The 26,729-nt window shown below is 54.5% G+C and overlaps 2 protein-coding genes across 7 annotated transcripts; both read right to left on the bottom strand.

Moving 5' to 3' along the window:
• Positions 1–1,038: 1,038 nt before the first annotated feature.
• On the bottom strand, positions 1,039–14,548 carry IGF1 (insulin like growth factor 1). Its single transcript, XM_078597273.1, has 4 exons — positions 14,489–14,548; positions 4,665–4,803; positions 2,643–2,881; positions 1,039–2,278 (listed from the first exon to the last, which is right to left on the bottom strand). The coding sequence occupies exons 1-4, from the start codon at positions 14,546–14,548 to the stop codon at positions 2,075–2,077; spliced, it is 642 nt and encodes a 213-aa protein (XP_078453399.1). The 3' UTR covers positions 1,039–2,074.
• A 5,129-nt stretch (positions 14,549–19,677) lies between these two features.
• Positions 19,678–25,770, bottom strand: LOC144720436 (uncharacterized). 6 transcript variants are annotated; one of them, XM_078597232.1, is made up of 4 exons: positions 25,536–25,770; positions 22,285–23,764; positions 21,287–21,580; positions 19,678–20,798 (listed from the first exon to the last, which is right to left on the bottom strand). In XM_078597232.1, exons 2-4 carry the CDS (start codon positions 23,596–23,598, stop codon positions 20,322–20,324), a joined length of 2,085 nt encoding a protein of 694 aa, XP_078453358.1. In that variant the 5' UTR covers positions 23,599–23,764; positions 25,536–25,770; the 3' UTR covers positions 19,678–20,321. The 6 variants fall into 6 exon arrangements, with proteins under 6 accessions (XP_078453358.1, XP_078453360.1, XP_078453359.1 ...); XM_078597234.1 differs by lacking the exon at positions 25,536–25,770 and adding an exon at positions 25,373–25,529; XM_078597233.1 differs by lacking the exon at positions 25,536–25,770 and adding an exon at positions 25,046–25,529.
• Between the last annotated feature and the right edge of the window lie 959 nt (positions 25,771–26,729).

The raw sequence follows: 26,729 nt of genomic DNA on the forward strand, positions 1-26,729 counted from the left end.
TGGAGTCTGCGACCACCACACCTGATCCTCCCACAATTTTTTACCTCAGCCCGAGTGCCAACCAGCCGAACCTCCGATTTTTATGGATTAAGCAGCATTTTGTTTCGTGCAAACCACACGTGCACGGCTCGGGTGCAATCTTCGAGGTTACCGAGGCTCTCCATGTCTAACTTTGACTTCACTGCGGTGTACAATTGTGTATCGTCAGCATATTGATAGAACAATGAGATGACATTGATGAGATGACATTGTCAATTGGAGAGACGTTTGTTTAAAATAGGAAGGGTCCGAGGATGGACCGCTGTGGTACGTCAACTAGGCACGGCGTCTGTGACGACTGTTCGTCACCCAGGTTGACGAACTAGGATCGACCATGTATGTATAACTCAATCCACCCCAGTAACGTACCCGATACACCGAACCTTGACCTTAGCCACCCAATGAGTATCTCATGGTCGATGGTGTCGAAGGCGGCTGAGAGATTGAGGCCAACCAACACTGCAGCACACCGGTCATCCATGATCTTGTAGAGGTCATCAGTGATCTTTAGTAGAGTCGTCTCAGTGCTGTGGAACTTTTGGTATGTGACTGCAACGGGTTGAATCTGCTCATCACAGTGACGTGGGGAAGTAACCGCTTCAGACAAAGACATTCTGTGACCTTTGAAATGTATTAAGGTTCGAGATTGGTTGATAGTTTGCAGTCACGATGGCTCAAGCCAACAATTTCTGCAGCTTTTTTTTTTAGATTTAAAGCTTTCGTGACTGCAGGGATTCATCTTCTTGGTTCTTTCGGTAAAGTCACGTAGAAGGGAAATAATAAAATAATAAAAATAAAACAAAATATTTTATTATAATAAAATATTTTTTTATGTTTTATTTTTATTATTTTTATTATTTTATTATAAAACATAATAACATATTTTATTATGTTTTATTTTTTTTATTTTATTTTTTCCCTTCTACATGACTTTACCGAAAGAACCAAGAAGATGAATCTCTGCAGCTGTCATGCACAGATAATAAAACATGCTGTTGCTAACCTCCACAGACAACGGCGTGTATAAGCTTACATACGTTTTCACACCACCGTATTTAAATACGAGACCAGCTTGCCAGACACTACTGGTGCACTCAGGGGGTGATGTTGGGGTTAGGTGGGGTCATTTGGGGTTAGTGGGGAGAGTTGCGGTGGTCGGGGTGGGGTCAGTGGGGTCGCCAGCGCCCTTTCAAGTTTCTTCATCTCCGAGAGACTCCACACTCGAGTCGAGTCCCGTGCCACCGAGCGCGCAGTGCCGCGTCCTGCCCCCCAGGTTCCGTGAAGTGGGAGGGGCACGGAGGCCACGCAAGGTCGTGGCCGCAGTGGGCGGCGGCGCGATTGGCGTGAATCCCCGAGAAGGCCCCTGTCCGTCCCTCTTGGGGCGCGGTGCATTTAGTGCTCTTGTAAAGGGTCTACAGGTGGCGGGACGCACGCCACGAGTGTGCGCCACGCGCTCAAAGTGCCATCAGTCCACACGCACAACGCACACGTAATTACGTACTGTATATACAAGGAACTAACAGCTGCATATACACCCATACGATGCGCCTTATAGAGACGAGCGTCCTACAGCGGTGAGCACACACGACGAGTCCACGAAGCAGTGCGGGGCCCCGGTCGGTAATGCGCAGCGTGGAGGGATCGGCCAGGCCCGTGATGAGAGGAGGATGAGCCTTTCGGGGAACCTCCACCTCCCTGGAGGCTGAAGTTCAGCTCCACTTGCCTCTGTGACCAAGGGTCAGGGTTCAATTCCCATGCGGGGCGAGTAGCACAGGGTGGTGGTGCTCGTCACCGCGTCCGTCTACGACAATAGTAATAGCAGTAGCGACGATAACGACAATAACAGCAGAATTCACAGAATTCACTGGGATGGTCAAATACGGCCCGTGTCGCGTAACCGTGAAGCCGCCCCTCGGCCACCGGGGGTTCGGCGTCCCACGGGTTCCCACTGGGCTCCACAGGGGCTCCATGGGAAGCGCGGGGTCCACAGGCCGCTCCGCTCTGGGCCCCTGGGTCCTGGGCCCCCCGTGCACACTCAGGGTGGCGTTGGGCTCGTAGGGTCGAGAGGACGCAGCCTCGCCGCTTTCCTGAGTCTCCGCTCGGTGCGGCCCCGACCCCGACCTCGCCCACGACCCTGACCTTGACCCTGCCCTTGACCTTGCTCCTGACGCCGCTGCCAGGATTTCTTGCTCTGCCGCGTCCCGGACTCCTCCTTCCCGGGCACGGAGCCCTTGGATTTCTATGGGAGAGGAGGAGGAGGAGGGGAAAGAGGAAGGAAGAGAAGGAGGGGAGAGAGGAGTAGGGAAAGAGAGGAGGAGGGGAGGGTGGAGGAGGGGAGAGAGGAGCCGGGGAAAGCGGGGAGAAGTGGAGAGAGGAGTAGGGGAGAGTGGTAAAAAGAAGAGGGGAGAGTGGAGGGGCTCAGTAAATCAATGAAATAAAATCAATTTCCTGTTATGAAAGTTGACTGACAAATTACTTCTGAAACGGTTCATATTTAAATTATGTTACAGAAACACGAAACATTATTTATAACTCTGTACTAGGGCGGAGCGAATTCACCGCTGCCCACGACACCAAGTGAGCCATCTGGTGGAGGGTCTCACCCGAATTAGGCGCTTGAGTGACGCGATTTTGATGCCCGAGTAGTCGCGCTCGAGTTTGCTGGAGTCGGCGCAGTAGGACTCGAGCAAGCGCAGTGTGCATCGACGGAAGCAGCACTCCTCCACGATGCCACGCTGCACTCTCCGGCCGCCTCCTCCTCCGCCTCCACCCCCTCCACCTCCGCTCTTCTGCCCGTTCTGCTTCACTGGGAACAGGCGGAGGCGGCGATGGCCGTGAGACACTGCTCGTGGGGTCCGGGGGGTGGGGTCCGGGGGGTGGGGTCCGGGGGGTGGGGTCCGGGGGGTGGGGGGGTTACTGCGTTGGGCTTAGGGAGCCGGTTGGGATCAGGGCTACAGTTGCAGATCTGACCCGGTCCTTTACTCTCACCCTGACCCTCATACTTGCTCTGTTGAAGCAACAGTCCCCGAGTAGCGCAAGGGAGTCGCCTGGGAATATGTATCTGGGCCAGGTTGCATAAAACAGCGTGGGTTTACTTTCCAATCTAAACATTTCATGTAAAATTGATGAACATTTATGACTGAAGTTGTTTTTATGCAAACCTGGTCATGGTTTCAAGGCTCACTTGCAAGGAAGGCACTTGATCCCAGGGAGGTCGTGTAAATTAGTTGAAGCTTGATATGGGAAGGGACCACAAGGCCTCCTGTAGGGTCACCATTCTGTTGAGGCCTAAAGCATGAGGCTGTAGAAACTGCCGCCATTCACGTTTTAATTCAAGAATCAACTATTTTTGTTTCCTGACCGATTCTGTACCATACTCGACCAGAATGCTGTTTAATCACCATGTGCAAAATAGTGAGCTCCTACAATTTTCATATCAGGGCTCTACGACACATTCGACCACTATTGAGTCGTTATACGGTGGTGTGTAGCATCGTATGGACAAGGCTCAATTATTGCAACTCACTACTCTTAAGGGATGTCTGGCCAAAATATTACCAATCTGCAGCATGTACAAAACTCCTTGACACGTGTCGTGACTGGTACTGCAAGATCTGATCATGTCCACCCAGTGCTCGCTGAGCTGGATTAGTTTCCGGTTGCCGAACGAATACATTTTAATGTTGCACTAATTACATACAAAGCGCTTTCCACAAATGAACCACAATACCTTGCTGATATCGTCAAGGAGCATACACCATCACGCGAACTCCAGTCATCCTCCCAGCGACTTTTGGCGAGCCATTGAACAAAGACAGTCATTGCATCGCGAGCTTTCAGATGCGCTTCTATGGCCGTCTGGAATGCTCGTCCTTCCGATATTAGGAAGTGACTGGAACTATGCACTTTTAAATCGAGATTGAAAACTAATTTATTTAGAACTGCTTTTTCTTGTTTAGTTTGTTGTCCTTCACCTGTACCTCTAATTAGCACGGTTGGCTACGTACAGTGCAAAATAAGTTCAACATACATACCGTTTCTTGTCCTATTCATTGGACTGACCTAAACATATATTATAACGTGATTTTTTAGAATTTTCTTGGTTTCTATTTAATCATTTATCAGATACACGCCTGGTGGGGAAGGCAGCCAAGGGGCTCAGCGGTAGAGCGAGTGGTTCTCAATAGGAAGGTTGCGAGTCCATATCCGGGTTGGGGGTTGATTTAGCCCATCATGCTTCTGGGGGTCCATAAAATGAGTACCCCTTTTTTGGGGGAGTCCCATATAGAGACTCACCCCTGTCATAGGAATGCGGAATTCCCACCACTGACTCAGGGCTGTAAATCCTTAATGCGAATTTGAGCACTTTGACGTTTGAGTGGGACGGTCTGCCTCATTAGCTCGATGGTTTGGGACACACATGGAGATCCTTACACTCGGGAATCCCCACACACACACACACTTGGAGATCCTTACACTCGGGAATCCCCACACACACACACACTTGGAGATCCTTACACTCGGGAATCCCCACACACACACATGGAGACCCCTGCATGCACACAGAGATTCCTGCGAGCACAGGGGGACCCCTTTCCAGAGGGACCCGTGCCCCAGGTACTCACAGAAGTGGAAGCCCCTTGGGCCGCACACGAACTGCAGCGCGTCCACCAGCTCGGCGCCGCACAGCGTCTCGGGTGCGGCGCCCGCTGCGGCGCACAGGCCCAGCGACACGGAGAGCAGCAGCAGGAGGCGGGGGGGGCTCTGTGGAACCACGGAGAGGCGGAGGCCATGGGGGGACACGGGCGACCAGGGACATTAGGCTGAGAGGACAGAAGAAGGACCCAACATCACAGGGAGTTCCTTTAGTCGTTCCCTTCACCAATAAAGCCACGTGAAACCCAACATTTCCACAGGATCATTGTCCAATCACCAACCTCCCTTGGAGAACCCCTCGGGAAGATTTATATTTTCACGCCCCACTGAACATCTATTTTTCCATGTTCTTACAACCCAGTCCAATTTGGATTATTGAAAGTTCATTCACCTTAAACTGCTCTCCTAGGTGGTAAATTACCTCTCTTCTGACCGCTTGCCCCTCTGACTCCCAGTTCTCATTAAGCTCGTTGTTGCTTTCAACACTGTTGGCCACTGCAGCCTCCTTACGCGTCTCCATAACTATGTACGCATCTCCTAGTTCAGCACTTAATTCTCAAACTGCTGCTATGCCTTCATTGAAGTGCTGTCCTTTTTGCAGCAATCTCTCTGCCCCGGTGTCCCATGAGGTTGCCCATTGGTTTTTACAATCAACTGGAGCTTGGAAAATGACACCAAGCTCTGCATCATGAGACGCCACTGACTCTCCCCCTCAATTAGTTTGTTGTCATTCCCCCCGCACCTCTGATTAGCAAGGTTGGCTAAGTATGGTGCAAAAGACGGTCATTATTGGTCCAGAGTTCGTTTTTGCCTCTCACATCTCTGAAGAGTGCAGGTTCTCTCATCTCCATCTGCACAACATCTCCCACATCCACCAATTCCTTGCTCCATCTTTTGCAGACCAATATCCATGCCTTCATCGACACTTTAATTCATCTTCTGAAACGCCCTGATCTATGACTTCCCATTCGCACCAATAAACATGACCCATCTCCCCAATATGCCAATCCCTATTAGCTCCCAAATCCAGTCTCGGATCAATTTCAACATCATGCATCATCTGCAAGATCCTGTAATCTCACTCTATTCCCCTCCATACTCAAATTGTACTTCCCTACCCTCCATGTGCTCTCCTGCCTCTCCCCTGCCATGTCGCTACTCCCCTCCGTGCACTCTCCACTCCAAAACCCAAGGGTTTCCGTCAAAGCCACCAGTCAACCCTTACTTGGTGGGAGGTTGCTTCTTCTCTGGCACTGCTCATATGGCGTATGGCATTCCCTTCCTTTGGAAGCGTCATTGCTGAAACCTTCAAATATTCACCAATGTTGGTTGCTGTGAGCGGGAACCAAACTCGGTTGGCTGCAGTGCACTGACCACCGCACTACCGCTCCACACACACAAGCACTCACACAAGCACTCACAAGGTACGCAGAGATCCACACACACAAGCACTCACACAAGCACTCACAAGGTACGCAGAGATCCACACACAGGTGTTCTTAAGGCTGTCGCTCATTCCTGGGATCCGGCCCCCCTGCCATTCGCTTAGCAACACCTCCCCCCCCCCCTCCAGGTCCCATCGCGAGTTGACGTCACCCGGCGCGATGATATCATCTCTATTTATCGCGTCTCCCATCGCGCTCCCCCCCCACCACCACCACCACACCCGCGGGGCCTCCCTGCCCCCCACGACGCGCGGCCCTGGATCCTTGGCTTGACCAGGAGTGAGCGAGACAGAGGGGCGCGTCCCTGGCTGTACACTCGCACCAAGACGAAGATCCCCCCGTGCTGTGAGCGTCGATTAAGGCGTACGGACGGGGAGGGGACAGCACCACGCCTGCCCGCCTTTGTCTCCCCAGTGCTGTTTGTTTTCCGGACCAGGTACTCATTTATGGCTGAGTCGACCTAGGGGACGCCCAAGACCAGCTTAGATAGCTGTTATCAATGAGTGGGAATCGAACTCGGGTTGCCGGGTTCGTATTGCAGTGTGCTAACCACTGCGCCACCACTCCCCACAGGCAGTTATATATACATACACGCAAATGTACACAAAGTCAAGACATTCACACGCCCTCGCAAACACAGACAATCACATCCTGACATCACTCGCATCGTGCATCACTCATCCCATCACGCACACAGTCACCACATCACTTCCCTATCACCACATTAATCCATCATTCACACATCACACCTCATCACTTCACCTCATCTAATATTAGCCTTAACAGACTGTTGGGGCAAGGGGCGTTAGCGAGCACCTATGAAGGCCGTCACGCGAGGGGATGGATGGACAGCCACCACGCCCGATCGCCTTTGTCTCCCCAGTGGCGATGTTTACACACCGCACCAGCTACTCATCTAAGACCGAGTCGACCTCAGGGATGATCCGAACCGATTCAGAGAATCGTCACCGGTGTTGGCCGTGAGCGGGAACCGAACCCGGGTTGCCGGGTTTGTAGCGCAACGCGCTGACCACTACACTACCGCATCACTCATCACACCGCTCACTCACCACTCAGCGCACCGCTCACTCACCACTCAGCACACCGCTCACTCACCACTCAGCACACCGCTCACTCACCACTCAGCACACCGCTCACTCGTCACTCAGCACACCGCTCACACACCACTCAGCACACCGCTCACTCAGCACACCGCTCACTCACCACTCAGCGCACCGCTCACTCACCACTCAGCACACCGCTCACTCGTCACTCAGCACACCGCTCACTCACCACTCAGCACACCGCTCACTCAGCACACCGCTCACACACCACTCAGTACACCGCTCACTCACCACTCAGCACACCGCTCACTCACCACTCAGCACACCGCTCACTCGTCACTCAGCACACCGCTCACACACCACTCAGCACACCGCTCACTCAGCACACCGCTCACTCACCACTCAGCACACCGCTCACTCACCACTCAGCACACCGCTCACTCGTCACTCAGCACACCGCTCACTCGTCACTCAGCACACCGCTCACTCACCACTCAGCACACCGCTCACTCAGCACACCGCTCACACACCACTCAGTACACCGCTCACTCACCACTCAGCACACCGCTCACTCACCACTCAGCACACCGCTCACTCGTCACTCAGCACACCGCTCACACACCACTCAGCACACCGCTCACTCAGCACACCGCTCACTCACCACTCAGCACACCGCTCACTCACCACTCAGCACACCGCTCACTCGTCACTCAGCACACCGCTCACTCGTCACTCAGCACACCGCTCACTCAGCACTCAGCACACCGCTCACTCAGCACACCGCTCACTCGTCACTCAGCACACCGCTCACTCGCCACTCAGCACACCGCTCTCTCGCCACTCAGCACACCGCTCACTCGTCACTCAGCACACCGCTCACTCGTCACTCAGCACACCGCTCACTCGCCACTCAGCACACCGCTCACTCGCCACTCAGCACACCGCTCACTCGTCACTCAGCACATCGCTCACTCGTCATTCAGCACACCGCTCACTCAGCACACCGCTCACTCGCCACTCAGCACACCGCTCACTCGCCACTCAGCACACCGCTCACTCGCCACTCAGCACACCGCTCACTCGTCACTCAGCACATCGCTCACTCGTCATTCAGCACACCGCTCACTCAGCACACCGCTCACTCGTCACTCAGCACACCGCTCACTCGCCACTCAGCACACCGCTCACTCGCCACTCAGCACACCGCTCACTCGCCACTCAGCACATCGCTCACTCGTCATTCAGCACACCGCTCACTCAGCACACCGCTCACTCGCCACTCAGCACACCGCTCACTCAGCACACCGCTCACTCACCACTCAGCACACCGCTCACTCACCACTCAGCACACCGCTCACTCGCCACTCAGCACACCGCTCACTCGCCACTCAGCACACCGCTCACTCAGCACACCGCTCACTCACCACTCAGCACACCGCTCACTCGTCACTCAGCACACTCGCCACTCAGCACACCGCTCACTCGCCACTCAGCACACCGCTCACTCGCCACTCAGCACACCGCTCACTCAGCACACCGCTCACTCACCACTCAGCACACCGCTCACTCACCACTCAGCACACCGCTCACTCGTCACTCAGCACACTCGCCACTCAGCACACCGCTCACTCAGCACACCGCTCACTCATCACTCAGCACACCGCTCACTCAGCACACCGCTCACTCATCACTCAGCACACCGCTCACTCAGCACACCGCTCACTCGTCACTCAGCACACCGCTCACTCGCCACTGAGCACACCGCTCACTCGTCACTCAGCACACCGCTCACTCGTCACTCAGCACACCGCTCACTCGTCACTCAGCACACCGCTCACTCAGCACACCACTCAGCACACCGCTCACTCAGCACACCGCTCACTCGTCACACCGCTCACTCGTCACTCAGCACACCGCTCACTCACCACACCGCTCAGTCAGCACACCACTCACTCACCACTCAGCACACCGCTCACTCACCACTCAGCACACCGCTCACTCGTCACTCAGCACACCGCTCACTCGCCACTCAGCACACTGCTCACTCAGCACACCGCTCACTCATCACTCAGCACACCGCTCACTCACCACTCAGCACACCGCTCACTCAGCACACCGCTCACTCATCACTCAGCACACCGCTCACTCAGCACACCGCTCACTCAGCACACCGCTCACTCGTCACTCAGCACACCGCTCACTCGTCACTCAGCACACCGCTCACTCAGCACACCGCTCACTCATCACTCAGCACACCGCTCACTCAGCACACCGCTCACTCGTCACTCAGCACACCGCTCACTCAGCACACCGCTCACTCGTCACTCAGCACACCGCTCACTCGTCACTCAGCACACCGCTCACTCAGCACACCGCTCACTCAGCACACCGCTCACTCAGCACACCGCTCACTCATCACTCAGCACACCGCTCACTCAGCACACCGCTCACTCGTCACTCAGCACACCGCTCACTCGTCACTCAGCACACCGCTCACTCAGCACACCGCTCACTCGTCACTCAGCACACCGCTCACTCGTCACACCGCTCACTCGTCACTCAGCACACCGCTCACTCACCACACCGCTCAGTCAGCACACCACTCACTCACCACTCACTCACCACTCAGCACACCGCTCACTCGTCACTCAGCACACCGCTCACTCGTCACTCAGCACACCGCTCACTCGCCACTCAGCACACCGCTCACTCAGCACACCGCTCACTCATCACTCAGCACACCGCTCACTCAGCACACCGCTCACTCATCACTCAGCACACCGCTCACTCAGCACACCGCTCACTCAGCACACCGCTCACTCATCACTCAGCACACCGCTCACTCAGCACACCGCTCACTCAGCACACCGCTCACTCGTCACTCAGCACACCGCTCACTCGTCACTCAGCACACCGCTCACTCAGCACACCGCTCACTCATCACTCAGCACACCGCTCACTCAGCACACCGCTCACTCGTCACTCAGCACACCGCTCACTCAGCACACCGCTCACTCGTCACTCAGCACACCGCTCACTCGTCACTCAGCACACCGCTCACTCAGCACACCGCTCACTCAGCACACCGCTCACTCATCACTCAGCACACCGCTCACTCAGCACACCGCTCACTCGTCACTCAGCACACCGCTCACTCGTCACTCAGCACACCGCTCACTCAGCACACCGCTCACTCGTCACTCAGCACACCGCTCACTCGCCACTGAGCACACCGCTCACTCGTCACTCAGCACACCGCTCCCTCGTCACTCAGCACACCGCTCACTCAGCACACCACTCAGCACACCGCTCACTCAGCACACCGCTCACTCGTCACTCAGCACACCGCTCACTCGTCACTCAGCACACCGCTCACTCACCACACCGCTCAGTCAGCACACCACTCACTCACCACTCAGCACACCGCTCACTCACCACTCAGCACACCGCTCACTCGTCACTCAGCACACCGCTCACTCGCCACTCAGCACACCGCTCACTCAGCACACCGCTCACTCATCACTCAGCACACCGCTCACTCACCACTCAGCACACCGCTCACTCAGCACACCGCTCACTCATCACTCAGCACACCGCTCACTCAGCACACCGCTCACTCGTCACTCAGCACACCGCTCACTCGTCACTCAGCACACCGCTCACTCAGCACACCGCTCACTCGTCACTCAGCACACCGCTCACTCGTCACTCAGCACACCGCTCACTCAGCACACCACTCAGCACACCGCTCACTCAGCACACCGCTCACTCGTCACACCGCTCACTCGTCACTCAGCACACCGCTCACTCACCACACCGCTCAGTCAGCACACCACTCACTCACCACTCAGCACACCGCTCACTCACCACTCAGCACACCGCTCACTCGTCACTCAGCACACCGCTCACTCGCCACTCAGCACACCGCTCACTCAGCACACCGCTCACTCATCACTCAGCACACCGCTCACTCAGCACACCGCTCACTCGTCACTCAGCACACCGCTCACTCGTCACTCAGCACACCGCTCACTCAGCACACCGCTCACTCGTCACTCAGCACACCGCTCACTCAGCACTCAGCACACCGCTCACTCGTCACTCAGCACACCGCTCACTCGTCACTCAGCACACCGCTCACTCAGCACACCACTCAGCACACCGCTCACTCAGCACACCGCTCACTCGTCACACCGCTCACTCGTCACTCAGCACACCGCTCACTCACCACACCGCTCAGTCAGCACACCACTCACTCACCACTCAGCACACCGCTCACTCACCACTCAGCACACCGCTCACTCGTCACTCAGCACACCGCTCACTCGCCACTCAGCACACCGCTCACTCAGCACACCGCTCACTCATCACTCAGCACACCGCTCACTCAGCACACCGCTCACTCAGCACACCGCTCACTCGTCACTCAGCACACCGCTCACTCGTCACTCAGCACACCGCTCACTCAGCACACCGCTCACTCATCACTCAGCACACCGCTCACTCACCACTCAGCACACCGCTCACTCAGCACACCGCTCACTCATCACTCAGCACACCGCTCACTCAGCACACCGCTCACTCAGCACACCGCTCACTCGTCACTCAGCACACCGCTCACTCGTCACTCAGCACACCGCTCACTCAGCACACCGCTCACTCATCACTCAGCACACCGCTCACTCAGCACACCGCTCACTCGTCACTCAGCACACCGCTCACTCAGCACACCGCTCACTCGTCACTCAGCACACCGCTCACTCGTCACTCAGCACACCGCTCACTCAGCACACCGCTCACTCAGCACACCGCTCACTCAGCACACCGCTCACTCGTCACTCAGCACACCGCTCACTCGTCACTCAGCACACCGCTCACTCAGCACACCGCTCACTCGTCACTCAGCACACCGCTCACTCGCCACTGAGCACACCGCTCACTCGTCACTCAGCACACCGCTCACTCGTCACTCAGCACACCGCTCACTCAGCACACCACTCAGCACACCGCTCACTCAGCACACCGCTCACTCGTCACTCAGCACACCGCTCACTCGTCACTCAGCACACCGCTCACTCACCACACCGCTCAGTCAGCACACCACTCACTCACCACTCAGCACACCGCTCACTCACCACTCAGCACACCGCTCACTCGTCACTCAGCACACCGCTCACTCGCCACTCAGCACACTGCTCACTCAGCACACCGCTCACTCATCACTCAGCACACCGCTCACTCACCACTCAGCACACCGCTCACTCAGCACACCGCTCACTCATCACTCAGCACACCGCTCACTCAGCACACCGCTCACTCGTCACTCAGCACACCGCTCACTCAGCACACCGCTCACTCGTCACTCAGCACACCGCTCACTCGTCACTCAGCACACCGCTCACTCAGCACACCGCTCACTCATCACTCAGCACACCGCTCACTCAGCACACCGCTCACTCGTCACTCAGCACACCGCTCACTCAGCAAACCGCTCACTCGTCACTCAGCACACCGCTCACTCGCCACTCAGCACACCGCTCACTCGTCACACCACTCACTCGTCACTCAGCACACCGCTCACTCGTCACTCAGCACACCGCTCACTCAGCACACCACTCACTCAGCACACCGCTCACTCAGCACACCGCTCACTCGTCACTCAGCACACCGCTCACTCGTCACTCAGTACACCGCTCACTCACCACTCCGCTCACTCAGCACACCACTCACTCACCACTCAGCACACCGCTCAGTCAGCACACCACTCATTCACCACTCAGCACACCGCTCACTCAGCACACCGCTCACTCACCACTCAGCACACCGCTCAGTCAGCACACCACTCACTCACCACTCAGCACACCGCTCACTCAGCACACCACTCACTCACCACTCAGCACACCGCTCAGTCAGCACACCACTCACTCACCACTCAGCACACCGCTCACTCAGCACACCGCTCACTCACCACTCAGCACACCGCTCAGTCAGCACACCACTCACTCATCACTCAGCACACCGCTCACTCAGCACACCGCTCACTCGTCACTCAGCACACCGCTCACTCGTCACTCAGCACACCGCTCACTCAGCACACCACTCACTCATCACTCAGCTCACCGCTCACTCGCTACTCAGCGCATCTCGCGTGCTCATAACCCCGCCGCCGTCTTCCCGCGCCGCGAGAGATGCGAGGAGGGAGAGAGAAGTGGGGAGAGGGTTGAGGGGAGGGGGGGAGGGAGCCGTCATCCTGCCCCACTCAAGAGGCTGTCTCCCTTCCCGCCTTCCGCTCCCCCGTCTCTACTCCGCTGTCGCCTGCACCGCAAGTGCTGCGAGCGGGCACAATTCACGGCACGGTCCACGCAGGGCTTGTTGTGGCCATCACCACGCCCGGTCGCCTTTGTCTCTCCAGTGCTGATGTTTGCGTGCACCAGATCTTAATTAAATATGTGGATGAGTCGAAGCCCAGGACCGGGTCAGTTTGTGTACGGCGGGGGGGGGGGGCGGGGGGGGTTTGCTGCGCGGCGCGCCAACAAATTCGCCACCGCTCCCCGCACACAAATTCTGAAGACACCCACCTCCTGAACACATGCTCCCCGAATACACACACGGACACAACGAACAACGATTATCTGTGTAGCCATGTAGACTGTAACCATATGTAGAGTGTAACCATGTAGACTGTTGGTGCCCGCGGTGTAGAAGCAGCGGGAATCAAACTCGCGTAGCCAGATGAAAAAGCAGACTTTTTGGGCAAGTGCCGTTTGCGAGCACCTACGAAGGCCGGTATGGCACACGAGGGGGGGGGGGGGTGGCCAGCGCCACGCCCGGCCGCCTTTGTCTCCCGAGTGGCGATGTTCACACACCATACCAGGTACTCATTTGAGGCTCAGTCGACTTAGGGGAGGCTCAGGACCAATTAAGATATTCGTCACCGATGTTGGCCGTGAGCGGAAAGCGATCTCGGGTCGCCCGGTTCGTAGCGGAGCGCGCTGGCCACGACGCTACCGCCACTCCCGCACTCGCACTCAGAAGTCGACTCGCACAAACTCGCACGGACACTTTGGATGTAGTAAAACCCTCGCTGCTGGGAGGCGACCGCGCAATGCTGAGATGACCCCGGCGACCGCACGGATCGGGGTCACAGTGACCGCTGCGATGCCACGGATCGCAGGTTTCGGGATAGAGGACGAGGGGAAGGGCGGTCAGGAGTCGAGGCATGCGTGAGAGATGCGAGAGAGGGGCAGGGTGAGCGTGGAGGGTGACGAGGTCACGAGCCCTCACCTGCACGGGCGCTCCGCTCCGACCCGACGCGTCCCGCACGGAGCTCGGCACCGTCTCCATGACGGCCCCGCCGCGCGACCAAGGACCCCGCGGTGCTGGGGGGTGAAGCCGACGGGAGGAGGGAGCAGGGCCACCGCCGGGGTCACGGAGTTGGTGACTTAATGGATGAGTGGGTGAGCGAGTCAGTGGGTCACTTAATGGGGTTGTATATGGACTGGGTGTGAGTCTGTGTCTCGAAATGTTTGTAAATGGGTGTTTAATCGGGGACGTGTCTGTCTACTTGTATATACGTTTCTGTCTGTGTCTCGCTCAGTGTGTCGGCCTAGATAAGTTGTCTCGGTGTGCGCGTTTGAGTGATGTCGGCACAGCGCACATCACACTGAGTGACCGCCACCCACGTGCCCCCCGGACTTTTATACTCCGACCCCGCCCCCCTCCCCTCCTCCCCCCCCCCGCTCCCCGCCGCAGTGCGCATGCGCCCATCACGACCCGCGCCTCCCCCCGTGCCCATTGTCTGGGCTGGGGTATGGGGGGAGGGGGAGTAAGATGGGAGATTGGGGGAATTGTAGGGGAGATGTAGATGGGGGAAATGGGGGGAGGTGGAGAGGAGACGAAGGGAGATGGGATTAAAGATTGAGGGAGATGGAGGGAAAGTTGGGGGAGATCGAAAGAGATGGGCGGTGGGGAAGATGCAGAAATATGGTGATGGAAGAACACTGATCATATTTGGGAGATGGGGAACACGGATGAAGATGTGGAGATGGAAGAGATTGAGAGAGATAAGATGGGGTGATGAAGAAAGATGAAGAGATGGGGGGAGTGGCCCGCGTGTCTGGACTTGACCTTGGTCGTCGCACAATGGACACGGACCCCCCACCACCCCAACCCCACCCCCCTCATTCTCTCGTTTATTCATCCGCGTGATTCATTCACTCACCCAGCCGGAGTCGCGGTGAGGAGTGATGAGTGGAGAGTGACGAATGGGGCCACGGAGGGGCGCGGGTCGGACTAAACTGCCGCCGGTCAACACGAGTTTGTGCACGCGTACAAAAGCACAAAGCCCAGCCTACAACAGACTTGGTGGGTCAAGTGTCTGTTTTGCGAACACTTGTTAAAAGCGTGGACCGAGCACGAGAGGGGTTAGTGTCATCAATACCACGCCCGACCGCCGTTGTCTTCCCAGTGCTAATGATGCGTACGCACCGTTCCAGGTCCTCATGCAATACCGCTTCAGGGTCACGCCCGGCAATAGAACTCAGGTGGCCGGGTTCGTGGCACAAACACACTCCAGCGGATGTGTGTGCGGATTACCAAGCTACCTGACAGTACTTGCATACAATGTGGACGCATATTGTCTATACAATACACACAATGTCGTCTACGGCTGTAGATTTCACGATTCAAATGATGACGGCGATTTCTTATTGGCGATGGTGGTGGCTGTGTCGACCCGCGCGCCATTGCAGGGCGGATTGTTACATCGCAGGATCGTGAGATGTGGCAGCGTCTTGGGGGTCGAAGCCCTTCATCCAGCAGTGGAGTGACCACGGCTGCTATGGATATCTTGACGGCGATGGTGGAGTCTTGGGGAGTGCATCGCTGTGATGTCTCCTTCGTATTTGCGGGTCGCGCATTGCGTCGTCACGTTGCACGGTCTGTTCTGGATGAGCAGTCGCACAATGGAGGGCTTTTAATGTTCCATTTGTGCGGATGCAATGATGATGTATGTATAACTTCTTTTGCACCGTACATAATCAACCGTGCTCATCGGAGGTGCGCATTCCGTTCAACGAGCATTGGGAGATGAACGACACTCTCGCAGTCGAGGACGAGTGTTGTTTTTTCGTCAGATGTTTGTAAAAACAAAAGGAAGCGGCGAGTTGTAACACATTTGGATGACGGGATCCCGTCTCCCTCCTGGGTCCTTCCACTCGGCCAACGCACTGGACTCTTCTTCTTGGTTCTTTCGGTAAAGTCACGTAGAAGGGAAGTAATAAAAATAAAACATAATAAAATAATTCTCACGACGTTTCGGTCACAACGCAAGCAGCCGTCCTCAGGTGAAGACCAGGTCTGTCGGGAAGACAGCGTCTGAATGAAACACCACCACGCTTGCTGGACTCTCTTGCACCCCTCGGCCCCGTGGAGCGCTGCGCCACCTGGTGGCCGCGCTCTGGTAATCGGGGACCGGTGGAGCGGGGATACACGGAGCCAAGTGTCACCTCTCAACACACAGAACCGTTCCTGGAGCACGGCGAATCGGGGCGATCGCCCGAGCCCCGCGCTTTGGGGAGCCCAGCCCTCGACGTCACGGTGTGCATGTAAGACTTTCGGTTTAGTTTGAAGGCGTCGGGGGGGGGGGGGGGGCACTGTGATTTGTAACACTCGCACACTTATAACCACGTTGACGAAATACTATGGTCTACCCATTTATGCTGTTGCTTGTTGTCTGGTATGTTCACGACACCAAATGCCGTCTGGTGCAGGTGTCGTAGGCACTGTGCTGCTGGGCATTTATTGTTCCATTTCACCTCGCTGCCCCTGGGGCTGCATGCACATTAAGAGCATGCCGCTCAGGTGGGATATATTATGCTGTCGTTGGAGCAAGTGGAATTTACTTGAGCTCATAACCAGATGAAGAGGGTGGCACAATTGCCTTTGATAGTCAATGCTGAGCGGGAGAGACACCAGATTGTTTACCGACGTCCCCAGAGCAATAAAGGAATCACCGCCAGGTCCACAGCGCCAGACTCGGGGTAAACATCGGTGAAGGTGCGGCGTTGCCACTGCTGGCAGAAGGGCCCTCACAACAGCGACCTCCGGGTGTATGTTTGGTCACCGCATCTTTAGGCAGTAGACTGCTTTCGAGCTGCAAGATCTGGCAGAATGAAGCGATAGATAGCACGGTTCGGTTGTATCACTTGGAGTGGTCGTGATGACCTCTTCGTCTTAACTATTACACGAATTATTTTTCGAATAAGTATAGAATTGCATTGACTGTTCTAACATAAAGGAGGTAGAGGTGCAGCCCTGCAATTACTTGCGCACACCAAGGGGATGGCATATTTGTTGCTATATTTGATATTTTTTTACATTTAATTTTTAGGCAATAAAGTTTAAAAGTTTTTAGTATATCCTCAATTGTCGGCAACATATTAAATAATGGCTTTTCCATGTCCATAATTTAGGATATGTTGAATGTGTTAAATACTTTGCTGAAAAGCAAACGGCAACGAATAGCACGCGATGTTTAGTTGCACGTGCTGTGCCCACCAAACGCACCCTGCAACCAGAATGGACCATACAGAATAGAACCGATTTGCACAGTTGGCTACGTAAGGTGCGAAAGAAGTTCAACATACTTAACATTGTTTCATGTACAGCAATACCTGGTTTACGTCGGGGATGCCTTCCTGAAATGTGCGACGAATATCTAAACGACAAATTAAAGTAATTTTTCAAAATCACCAAAATACAATCCATAAATAATATATTGTACTAGACAGTACATTTCTTTATGCACGACACAAAGTGGTTTGTGTGCAGGGGTAGGTGGAGGTAACGGATATGAGAAAGGACGGATGCTGTAAGCGCCGTGTGGGTTGAGGCGACGCAAATCAGGTCGTGGTATTAATGAAATGACGACGTATTTGCAAAAGGACGTAAAAGGGAGAGACATACATGAGGGTATTGCTGTGCAGCAAACCCTCTCGCGGGTTTAGTTATCGCAGTTTTGCAGATTCCCGCAAAGATAATCTAGGTACAGTTCGCCGTTCATGGCCCTGTGACTGGACCATTCGCGGTTGACCGCCGCGAGATTCCTGTCACTGCATCGTCACCGCACGCAACGATGCTGCCGCACAAGAACCCACGCTCCATCTTTTCGACATCTTGTCTTCCAAGCGGCCCATCGCGGGTTCCAGGTAACATGGTGTCCCCAGCCTTCAGTGAGGAGGCAGTCAGGTTCAGCCGCCCGTGATACGCGGAGAGTTTTGTACACGACATACATTGTATTCATTCTATACATTTACTGTATTAATTATATTTAAGACTATAAAAAAAAATGTAAATAAAAAATACGTTCTCTTTAATGTTTGGGTTGATATAGGGGAACACAAAACAAAAGGAGTTGGGGGTGTCGTATTACAAACCATGAACCAAACCCTAGTTTTCCCATTTGAGTTTGCAGATCACGGATTGTGGCTATCTTTAAAAACGTCACCCCCACAATGGGCGATTTTCTGTACATTATTGTCGATTCAAGAGGCACAAGCAGTAGAAACTCGACAATATTGAAATGCAGCATACTTAGAGGTGATTGATAATATAATAGAACATGTTCAATACCTCTGGATTTGATTATTTCATGTGGATAATCAAAGATACATTAAAACAAGTTATTGGGCAGCAAATATCATGTCATATACAGCAGGGGGGCCCAAAAGTCAGGACACGGGGAACATTTCCGTTAACAAATCACAATTTCTGTTAACCAATCACAATGTGTGTTAACAAATCACAATTTCTGTTAACCAATCACGTGGAATCTAACCGGGGACATTTGGATTGCAAGTTCCGGTTGCTGAACGAATTACATAAGGTCGCACTCATGACAAAGCGCTTGCCACAGATGAACCACAACACCTCGCTGATCTCGTCAAGGAGCATAAACCATCATCACGCGAACTCTGGTCATCCTCTCAGCGGCTTTTGGCGAGCCACTGAACAAAGACCACCACTGCATCGCGCGCTTTCAGATGAGCTTCTGCGGCCATCTGAAACGCTCTTCCGATATTAGGAAGCCACTGGAGGTATGCACTTTTAAATTTACAGTGGAACCTCGGTACACGTCGTTAATTCGTTCCAGAAGGTAGGAGGACTTATACCGAAAATGACGTATACCAAACGAATTTTTCCCATAAGAAATAAAGGGAAAGGAAATAATCCGTTCCAGAGGAAAAGAAATGATGTTTTATATGGCATATTATACATTAATGGGGTTGTATACAATTTAGTAATATAGAAACTAATTACTCAAATGCATACAGAAGCCACGTGACCGCGCTGCTGCCAGCTGCGCTGGTCACGTGGCGTGCCTCAACCCCACATCGCGCGCGCCTCGACCCGGGGATCCACCCTCCATGGGGGCAGCCCCCCACGCCCCCCGCCCCTCTCCCCCACGTCCCCCACCCCTCTCGCTTTGTTTCAGTCGTGCAAGTTCTAGCAAACGCGTCGTATCCCAAGCAAGACATCGTATCCCAAGACATTTTTTCTCTCGAAAAAACACGACGTATAACAAATTCGACTTATTCCAAAGCGGTTGTATACCGAGGTTCCACTGTAGATTGAAATCTAATTTCACACTACCCATGCATTCACACAATCCACTGAAACCTGCTTAAGTTGCGAGATCTAATGGCATCTGGTGGTGCATTCCGGGTGATATGATCGTAGGTAGATGAGAATCAGCATCGGTTCAGAAGATGTATCACATATTCTTGGTTTTTTTTGTAAAGTCACATAGAAGGGAAATAATAAAATAAAAATAAATGTTTTTTTTTTACATAAGAATGTTTTTATTATTATTTTATTATTTCCCTTCTACGTGACTTTACCGAAAGAACCAAGAATATGAATCCCTGCAGTCACGAAAGCTTTAAATCGAAAGATGTATCACCTCGCTTTCTCCACTTTGCATGCAAACTAACAACAATGACTCTCCACATGGGAGATAACAAAATAATAAGTTATTAAAGCAAAGCTCCCTGGGGTTCATTCAGTAGCTCGCTAGATCATTAGCAGATTGAGGGGCAAGGGTGGGGGAGGATAGGGGTTAGTAGTGTAGTCGAGATGAAGTCAGGGCCTCCTCGACAGCCTCTTGTTTCTCCCTCAGGGCAAACCGCAGCAATGACAGGCGGTCACGTCGCTCCGCGTCGTCGTGGTGACCGGCCGGCGAGGTGGCCATCTCTGTGGGGGGGGGATCTGGGGCCGAACCGGCCTCCCCACCAGACTCCCCCACATCCCCCTCCCAGGAAACCTCGTTTGTCCAATCCATGCCGTTGCACGCGCCATTATCTCCGGAGGAGAAAATGATGTCATCGCTGCCACACGGCGACCCTTCGCTAGCCTCGCACGTCTCTTGGCTGGCACCGTCACCATGGCTGCGTGGCCACGGTGGCACCGTCCCGAGGGAAGCCACGTCGACCAACGGCACCAAGCGCCGCTTGCGACACGGTTGGTGCTGCAGGGACGGGAGTGCCGCGCCTCGCGGGGAGCGTTTCTGCAGTCGTGTTGAACGGCGCTCAGCAACCTGGAGGCAAATACGAACACGCGGTTCCACTTGCACCAGAGGATGAACCACATGGATATACAACTCAACCACTCTCTCCAGATCCTAACGGCTCCCTCCACAACCCAAACACTCCATCCAGATCTAAATCACAGCCTTTGCAGACTGTACGAGAAAGTGCTGTTAGCGAGCACGAGGGGGTGGGTGCCTAGCCTTTGTCTCCCGAGTGGCGTTGTTTACACCCTGCACCAGGTAATCAGTTGAGGCCGAGTTGACCTAGGGGAGGCCCAAGACCTGTTCAGATAATTGTCACTGGTGTTGACCATGAGCTGGAATCGAACCCGGGTTACCGGGTTTATTGCGCAGCACGCTAACCATTACACTACCGCTCTTCACTCAAGATCTAAAAACCACTCCCTCCACAACCCAACCACTCCCTCCATATTTCAGCCACTCCCTCAAGATTTCCACTGCTCCCTCCATAACCCGACCACTTCTTGAAAATTCACCTCTTGGGGTTGTGGTCGATGCCAGGCACGGTGGGGGGTGAGGCGAGGACGCGCCGGGGTGGTGGGAACACGCGGGACCGACGAGGCACACAGGGAGCCGCGTGACCCGGATCTCCCGTGCAGCACGGGCAGGAGGTACACGCGCACGTCTGTGGCGATGCCTGCACGCGCCAGCAGGGCTCGCTCAGCGGCGCCGGGTGTCTGCAATTGCGAGGCCGGAACCAGCACGACGCCCTCCGGTGGAGGCTTAATCACGCGGGGCACCTGGAACCACCACACAACAAAGAGCCCCCCCTATAGCAGGTCAGAATCATGGGGAAGATGCTGTTAGCAAGCCCCTATGAAGGCCAAAAATGGCACCTGGGGTGTGGTGTGGCTTGCACCGGCCACCTTTGTCTCCCCATAGCAATGTTCACTGCTGATGTTTTTACAATTTCTATACATTGCACCAGGTACTCTTTTGAAGCAGTCAACCTGGAGGAGCACCAGGACCAGTTCAAATCATTGTCACTATGTATGCACGTTGAAGTTATTTTGCACTGTACGTAGCCAACCGTACTAATTGTAAGTGTGGGATGTTGGTCACTGATGGTCACGAGCGAGAATCGAATATGGTCACCACATTGTAGCACAGCATGCAAACCACTGCACTACTGCTCCCCACACAAACAAGTGGCAGCGATATCACCACGGCACTTATGCCAGGCAGTAGTGCACATTGAGGCCATGTTAAATGTTGTAAACTTTGACAGGTCACGGGATAGGTCCAGGTGTTATGGGTTGTATGGCCGAGATAGTTTGTTGAAGGATGCACTGCCTGAATTCCCCACGATGCCACTCACACATAGCCAAACAAGCACTGTAAACATACATACACCGTAAACACACACGCCCCACACAAATTGCCACTCCGAGCCACTCGCATGGGTAAACAGCCCTTGCTTCTTGGACCAGTGGTTCAGCGATATTTCTCTGCTGAAGTTCCACAGCAACATTACCTTGTGGTCTGTGAGCAACCACCTGTCCGGCGGTATGAGCAACATTCGCTCCTCACACGGAACCTCCACCTCCTCCTCCCCACCGGCACCGCTTGCACGGCACGCTCCCATCAAAGGCGCCGTCTTCACCTTGTCCGCCGGTAAATCTCGCGAACCTCGCGAGCCTCGGACCCTGGAACCATGAACAAGAACCCTAGCAGAGTTCCCGTGCTCGTGCCAAACTCCCACACCGGCAGAGTTGCAGAGCCGTCCAGCGCCGAGATCGATAGCACCGAGTCGCTCCGAGGTCTCGCTCGCCTCTGATGCGGCATCATCGCCGGCTACGGCGATGTTGGAAGAAAAGTCAGCCATTGGGCGCCGCCCATGAGTAACGGTGTCTCCACCCACGTCTCTCCTCTCGGTCAGCATGACGCAGGCCCAGTTATCGCACACGATCAGGGTGCCTAGCCCCTTGGTGCTCGCCGCTGGAGAGGGCCCGGGGTTTGCAACCCTTGTGACTGTGACCTCCCGCAATGCGGTGGCAGTAATGTCGCATGCTGGGATGGCACCACCGCCGGGGCGAGGCAATGGAGGCCGCGCGGGAGCATTTTTGTCGGCACCGCGATGCACAACGGCCACGGGAATCTTCACGCCGTTGTCGTTGGCGATGCCTGTAGACGTAACCATGGTGGAACTCGCCACGGCCTTGATACTGTAACTTCCCAAGGAGGCCACCGTAGGCGTAGCCACAGAGCGGCCAGCGGCGCAGCCAGCAGGGGTAGTACTGTCGGGGAGCGGTGGCACTGTGCCACCCTCGCTGCCCGGCCGATCTGCAGGGGCAGTTTGCCGTGAGGCTTTCAACCATGCCAGCACAGAGGTCGCCGAAGTGTGCAGGTGTTGGCCTGAGCACGAGTCTTCCGCTTGGGCCACGTCGATAAAATCACCGGTGCTCAGAGATCGAGTATGCACAAGCCCACCTGTACCATCGGGGTGAACGGCAGCGGCGGCACCACGATAGCCGACGACAACGATGGGGCTGATGAGGGTGACGGTGGTGCTGGACCCTGAGGGGGGGCGAGCAACCGTCCTCGTTATCGCCATCTTTATCTTGGGGGGTAACGAGCTGAGAGGCATGCACGTTACCTGCGCCTCCGGGGCGATGTGCAGCACCTGTCCCGTTGGCAGCACCGAGTTGATGGCGACCAAGCTCCCGAAGCCATTGACCTTGTGACGTACCAGCACGTAGTGCACGCACAGTTTCCCTGCGGGAACCTCGCTGGGTGCCGCTCGGGACTTCGGAGACGCCATGAATGTCGGCCGGGGGTGCTGCTGCATGTGGTGTTGGAGCCGTTACTGGCAGCGCAGAGCCACAGGCCGGGCCTCGGTGTCATTACGGGTCACGGCCAGCGAGCGTCGGGCGACTGATGAGCTCAACCACTTCTTTGGGTGCCAGCGGCTCATGCCGCCGTCGCAGGTGATGCAGTTTGGGCCATTGTCCCTGCTGAAACCAACAAAAGCATACGGAGTTATCGGCGCGGTGACACGATGCCCACCACATTCCGTGTGCGTCAGCAATGAGATGTTCGTGGCTTGTGCGCTTACCATACAAATAAGCGGCTACGCAGAACCTCTGGTATACCGTGCAGAGACTTTAGCTGTGGGATTTATGACTCAGGTGTCGGTGAAAGAGAGACGCTTATTTTAAACGTTCCCCTCACCTGCTTTTTTAGACAAAGGGTACCGATTGACGGTGCTGCCACAATGAGTCACATTGACTCAGACTGCATCGTTTTAGCGAAGAAATGATGCAACAGGGTCTGGGATCCCCCCCCTTAAGACTCTGCCGGTACACTCACACCGCACTTCTCCACGCCCCAAACAAAAGCCCCAGTATTAGGGGAGACACGAACATTCCTGCTGCTGCAGAGCCGCTTGCTTTGTTTATGAAACACGTACTGCGTGGCACCTGCGAAGGAGTTAACTCTGGACCTCCCGATTGTTCCGCGGTCGCCGCACAGATTTGTCCGATACCGAGAAGAAAGCAGCAAACACTTTGTCTCAGATCACCGCCCCGTCAGGCATTGCCAAAGGCATTATCAACGCAACGAGTGACCTTCTTTCAAAGAATCCGGCGGTAGATAAACCCGTCCTCTGCCATTGCTGGGATATGAATTGCCGTCATTGTCTCGCGTTTGCATTGTTCACTTGCCCGCATATAACGGACCGGACCTCACAACAGGCCCTCATTGTGAAGATCCATCAAAGGCATCACGCACAGCTACACTGTTTTCCCCGTCCTGTTTTTAGGCATCACGTTTTTTTTTACTTACGATTGTTTACCCAGCAAAGCCTCACCGAGTCTCAAGACTTTTTCAAGAGCATCCTGCCAAGTAGTAAGGAGCAATGTTGCGATGTGAAATGCCAATTGAGTCATTTTCAGGAAATCAGGAATGTCATGCTTTGGACAATTCCGGTTGCACTTTGGTTTTCTAAATTATTATTTAACTGTCTGTTGTTGTCGTATCCTCAAATCTTGTAACTCAATTTTAAGCCACTTCCCAATGTGGTATCGACTGCAAACTTGGTATACTTATGTCATACTGATGACAAGCCTCGGGGCCACTTCCTGGAGTCGTGGAGTTCTGCCATTACGGGTAGGGTACATTTCATTAAAGCGTGTTTAAAAAAAGTATATTAAAATATTACTTATTTATTTTAGCTATGCGAGGAAACCGGATAATCTGGAGGAATCTGATTCAGAACGGGGGGGGGGGGGGAGAACCTCCAAACGCTGCACTGAAAGGTGGTGACCCAGTCGGGAATGGAACCCAGAGAAACGCCTCGAGTCGCTGTTGAGGCACAAGGGGTGACCACCACTGTGCCACTCTCTCGCATTGTACATTTGTGGTGGATATTGTCAGTCGTTACATCTTCAATCTCTTGTGCCCTCTTGCTTTTAAGGGCCACTGACTTTAAGTCATCCTCATCATCAGCCATGATAAATCCACCGCTGGATGAAGCCCCCCTCCCCCCAAGACGCCACCGCTGCCGCCACCTATACCGATCTTACGACGCTACCAATCCATCCAGCTTCTTGCACACAACCTACTCAAATTAGTTGCCTACTGCTGGTGGGCAAAAGGCGATGTTCATGATAAAAGTGGCTTCCGTGTGCGCCCATGAGATCGAGCGCCACGCGGCGCACGGGAACCCGGAAGCTGCGGTCGGGTCCAGGAGGCGCCACCCGCCCGGGTCCTGCGCGCGTCTCTCACCGCTCGCGGCCTCTCCTGCTCCTCCTCCTCCTGCTGCTCCTGCTGCTCGCCACTGCAGTCCACGGGTCTCCTCCTCTATTTCCCGCTCCAGCAACCTCTCGTCCCTCACCCCGCCGTCCCCCGGCACCTCACAGGGTTACAATGACAACAACAACTCCGATCTGTGATCGTCTTCGCGGACACACTGGCGACCCCGCAAGTTCCGCGTCTTCCCGCCCCGCAATGTGACGTCACTCTAGCGGCTGCCGAGTGACGTCATTCAAACGAATTTGGAGTGACGTCATCCTACATTTTGTTAACACTAAAGTCAATTGCAGAGAACATCTCTCAACATTTTAGCAGAGGTGTGGACTCGAGTCATGTGACTTGGACTCGAGTCAGACTCGAGTCATGAATTTGATGACTTGCGACTCGACTTGGACTTGCATAACAATGACTTTGTCCCACCTATGAGATGTGGACTCGAGTCATGTGACTTGGACTCGAGTCAGACTCGAGTCATGAATTTGATGACTTGCGACTCGACTTGGACTTGCATAACAATGACTTTGTCCCACCTCTGCATTTTAGACTCCATCAATGGAGCATTTCATATGGCAATGTAATCCGCACAATCCGTTACATCGACGTGTCGCTAATTCATCATAGTGCTGACCCCCATACAGGTGTAGAGAAGTTCCGACGGACGTACTCGTAGACGGAGGTAAGTTAAGGGCTTTCGCCAGGGTTTATTAAAGCTGTTACAATATTACACAGCAGGGTACACAACTCCCAGGGGCTAGGGGTCCTACTCTGAGTCCGGGTCCCTGCCGGCTAGCTCCGGTCTCTCTCTCGTGTCGGATCGTGGACTCTGCCGACTCCACCGAGCGGAGAGAGAAGCACCTCTACGGCTACCACCGGCTTCTCCCCAGACTCACCACTCGATCCCTCTCTCTACCCCTGGTTCCCTCTTCACCCTGCTTACTCTACCCGTTCCCAAAGTGACCCCGCTTACGTCACGGGGTATCCCTTAAGTACCCTAGGAGACGTGACGTCATCGCACTGAACGGCACACCTGACGTCACGTCTCCATTTTACTCTACACAGGTACTATTAATCAATGAACGCTTAACCTGAAAAACTGAGATTTTAACATTTATTTACGAAGACAAATCACATTAACATAATTAAGGGAAATCTTATTTTCAACAACTG

The sequence above is a fragment of the Lampetra planeri genome, chromosome 8, assembly GCF_965212315.1.
Source record: "Lampetra planeri chromosome 8, kcLamPlan1.2.h2, whole genome shotgun sequence".
Taxonomy (NCBI): domain Eukaryota; kingdom Metazoa; phylum Chordata; class Hyperoartia; order Petromyzontiformes; family Petromyzontidae; genus Lampetra; species Lampetra planeri.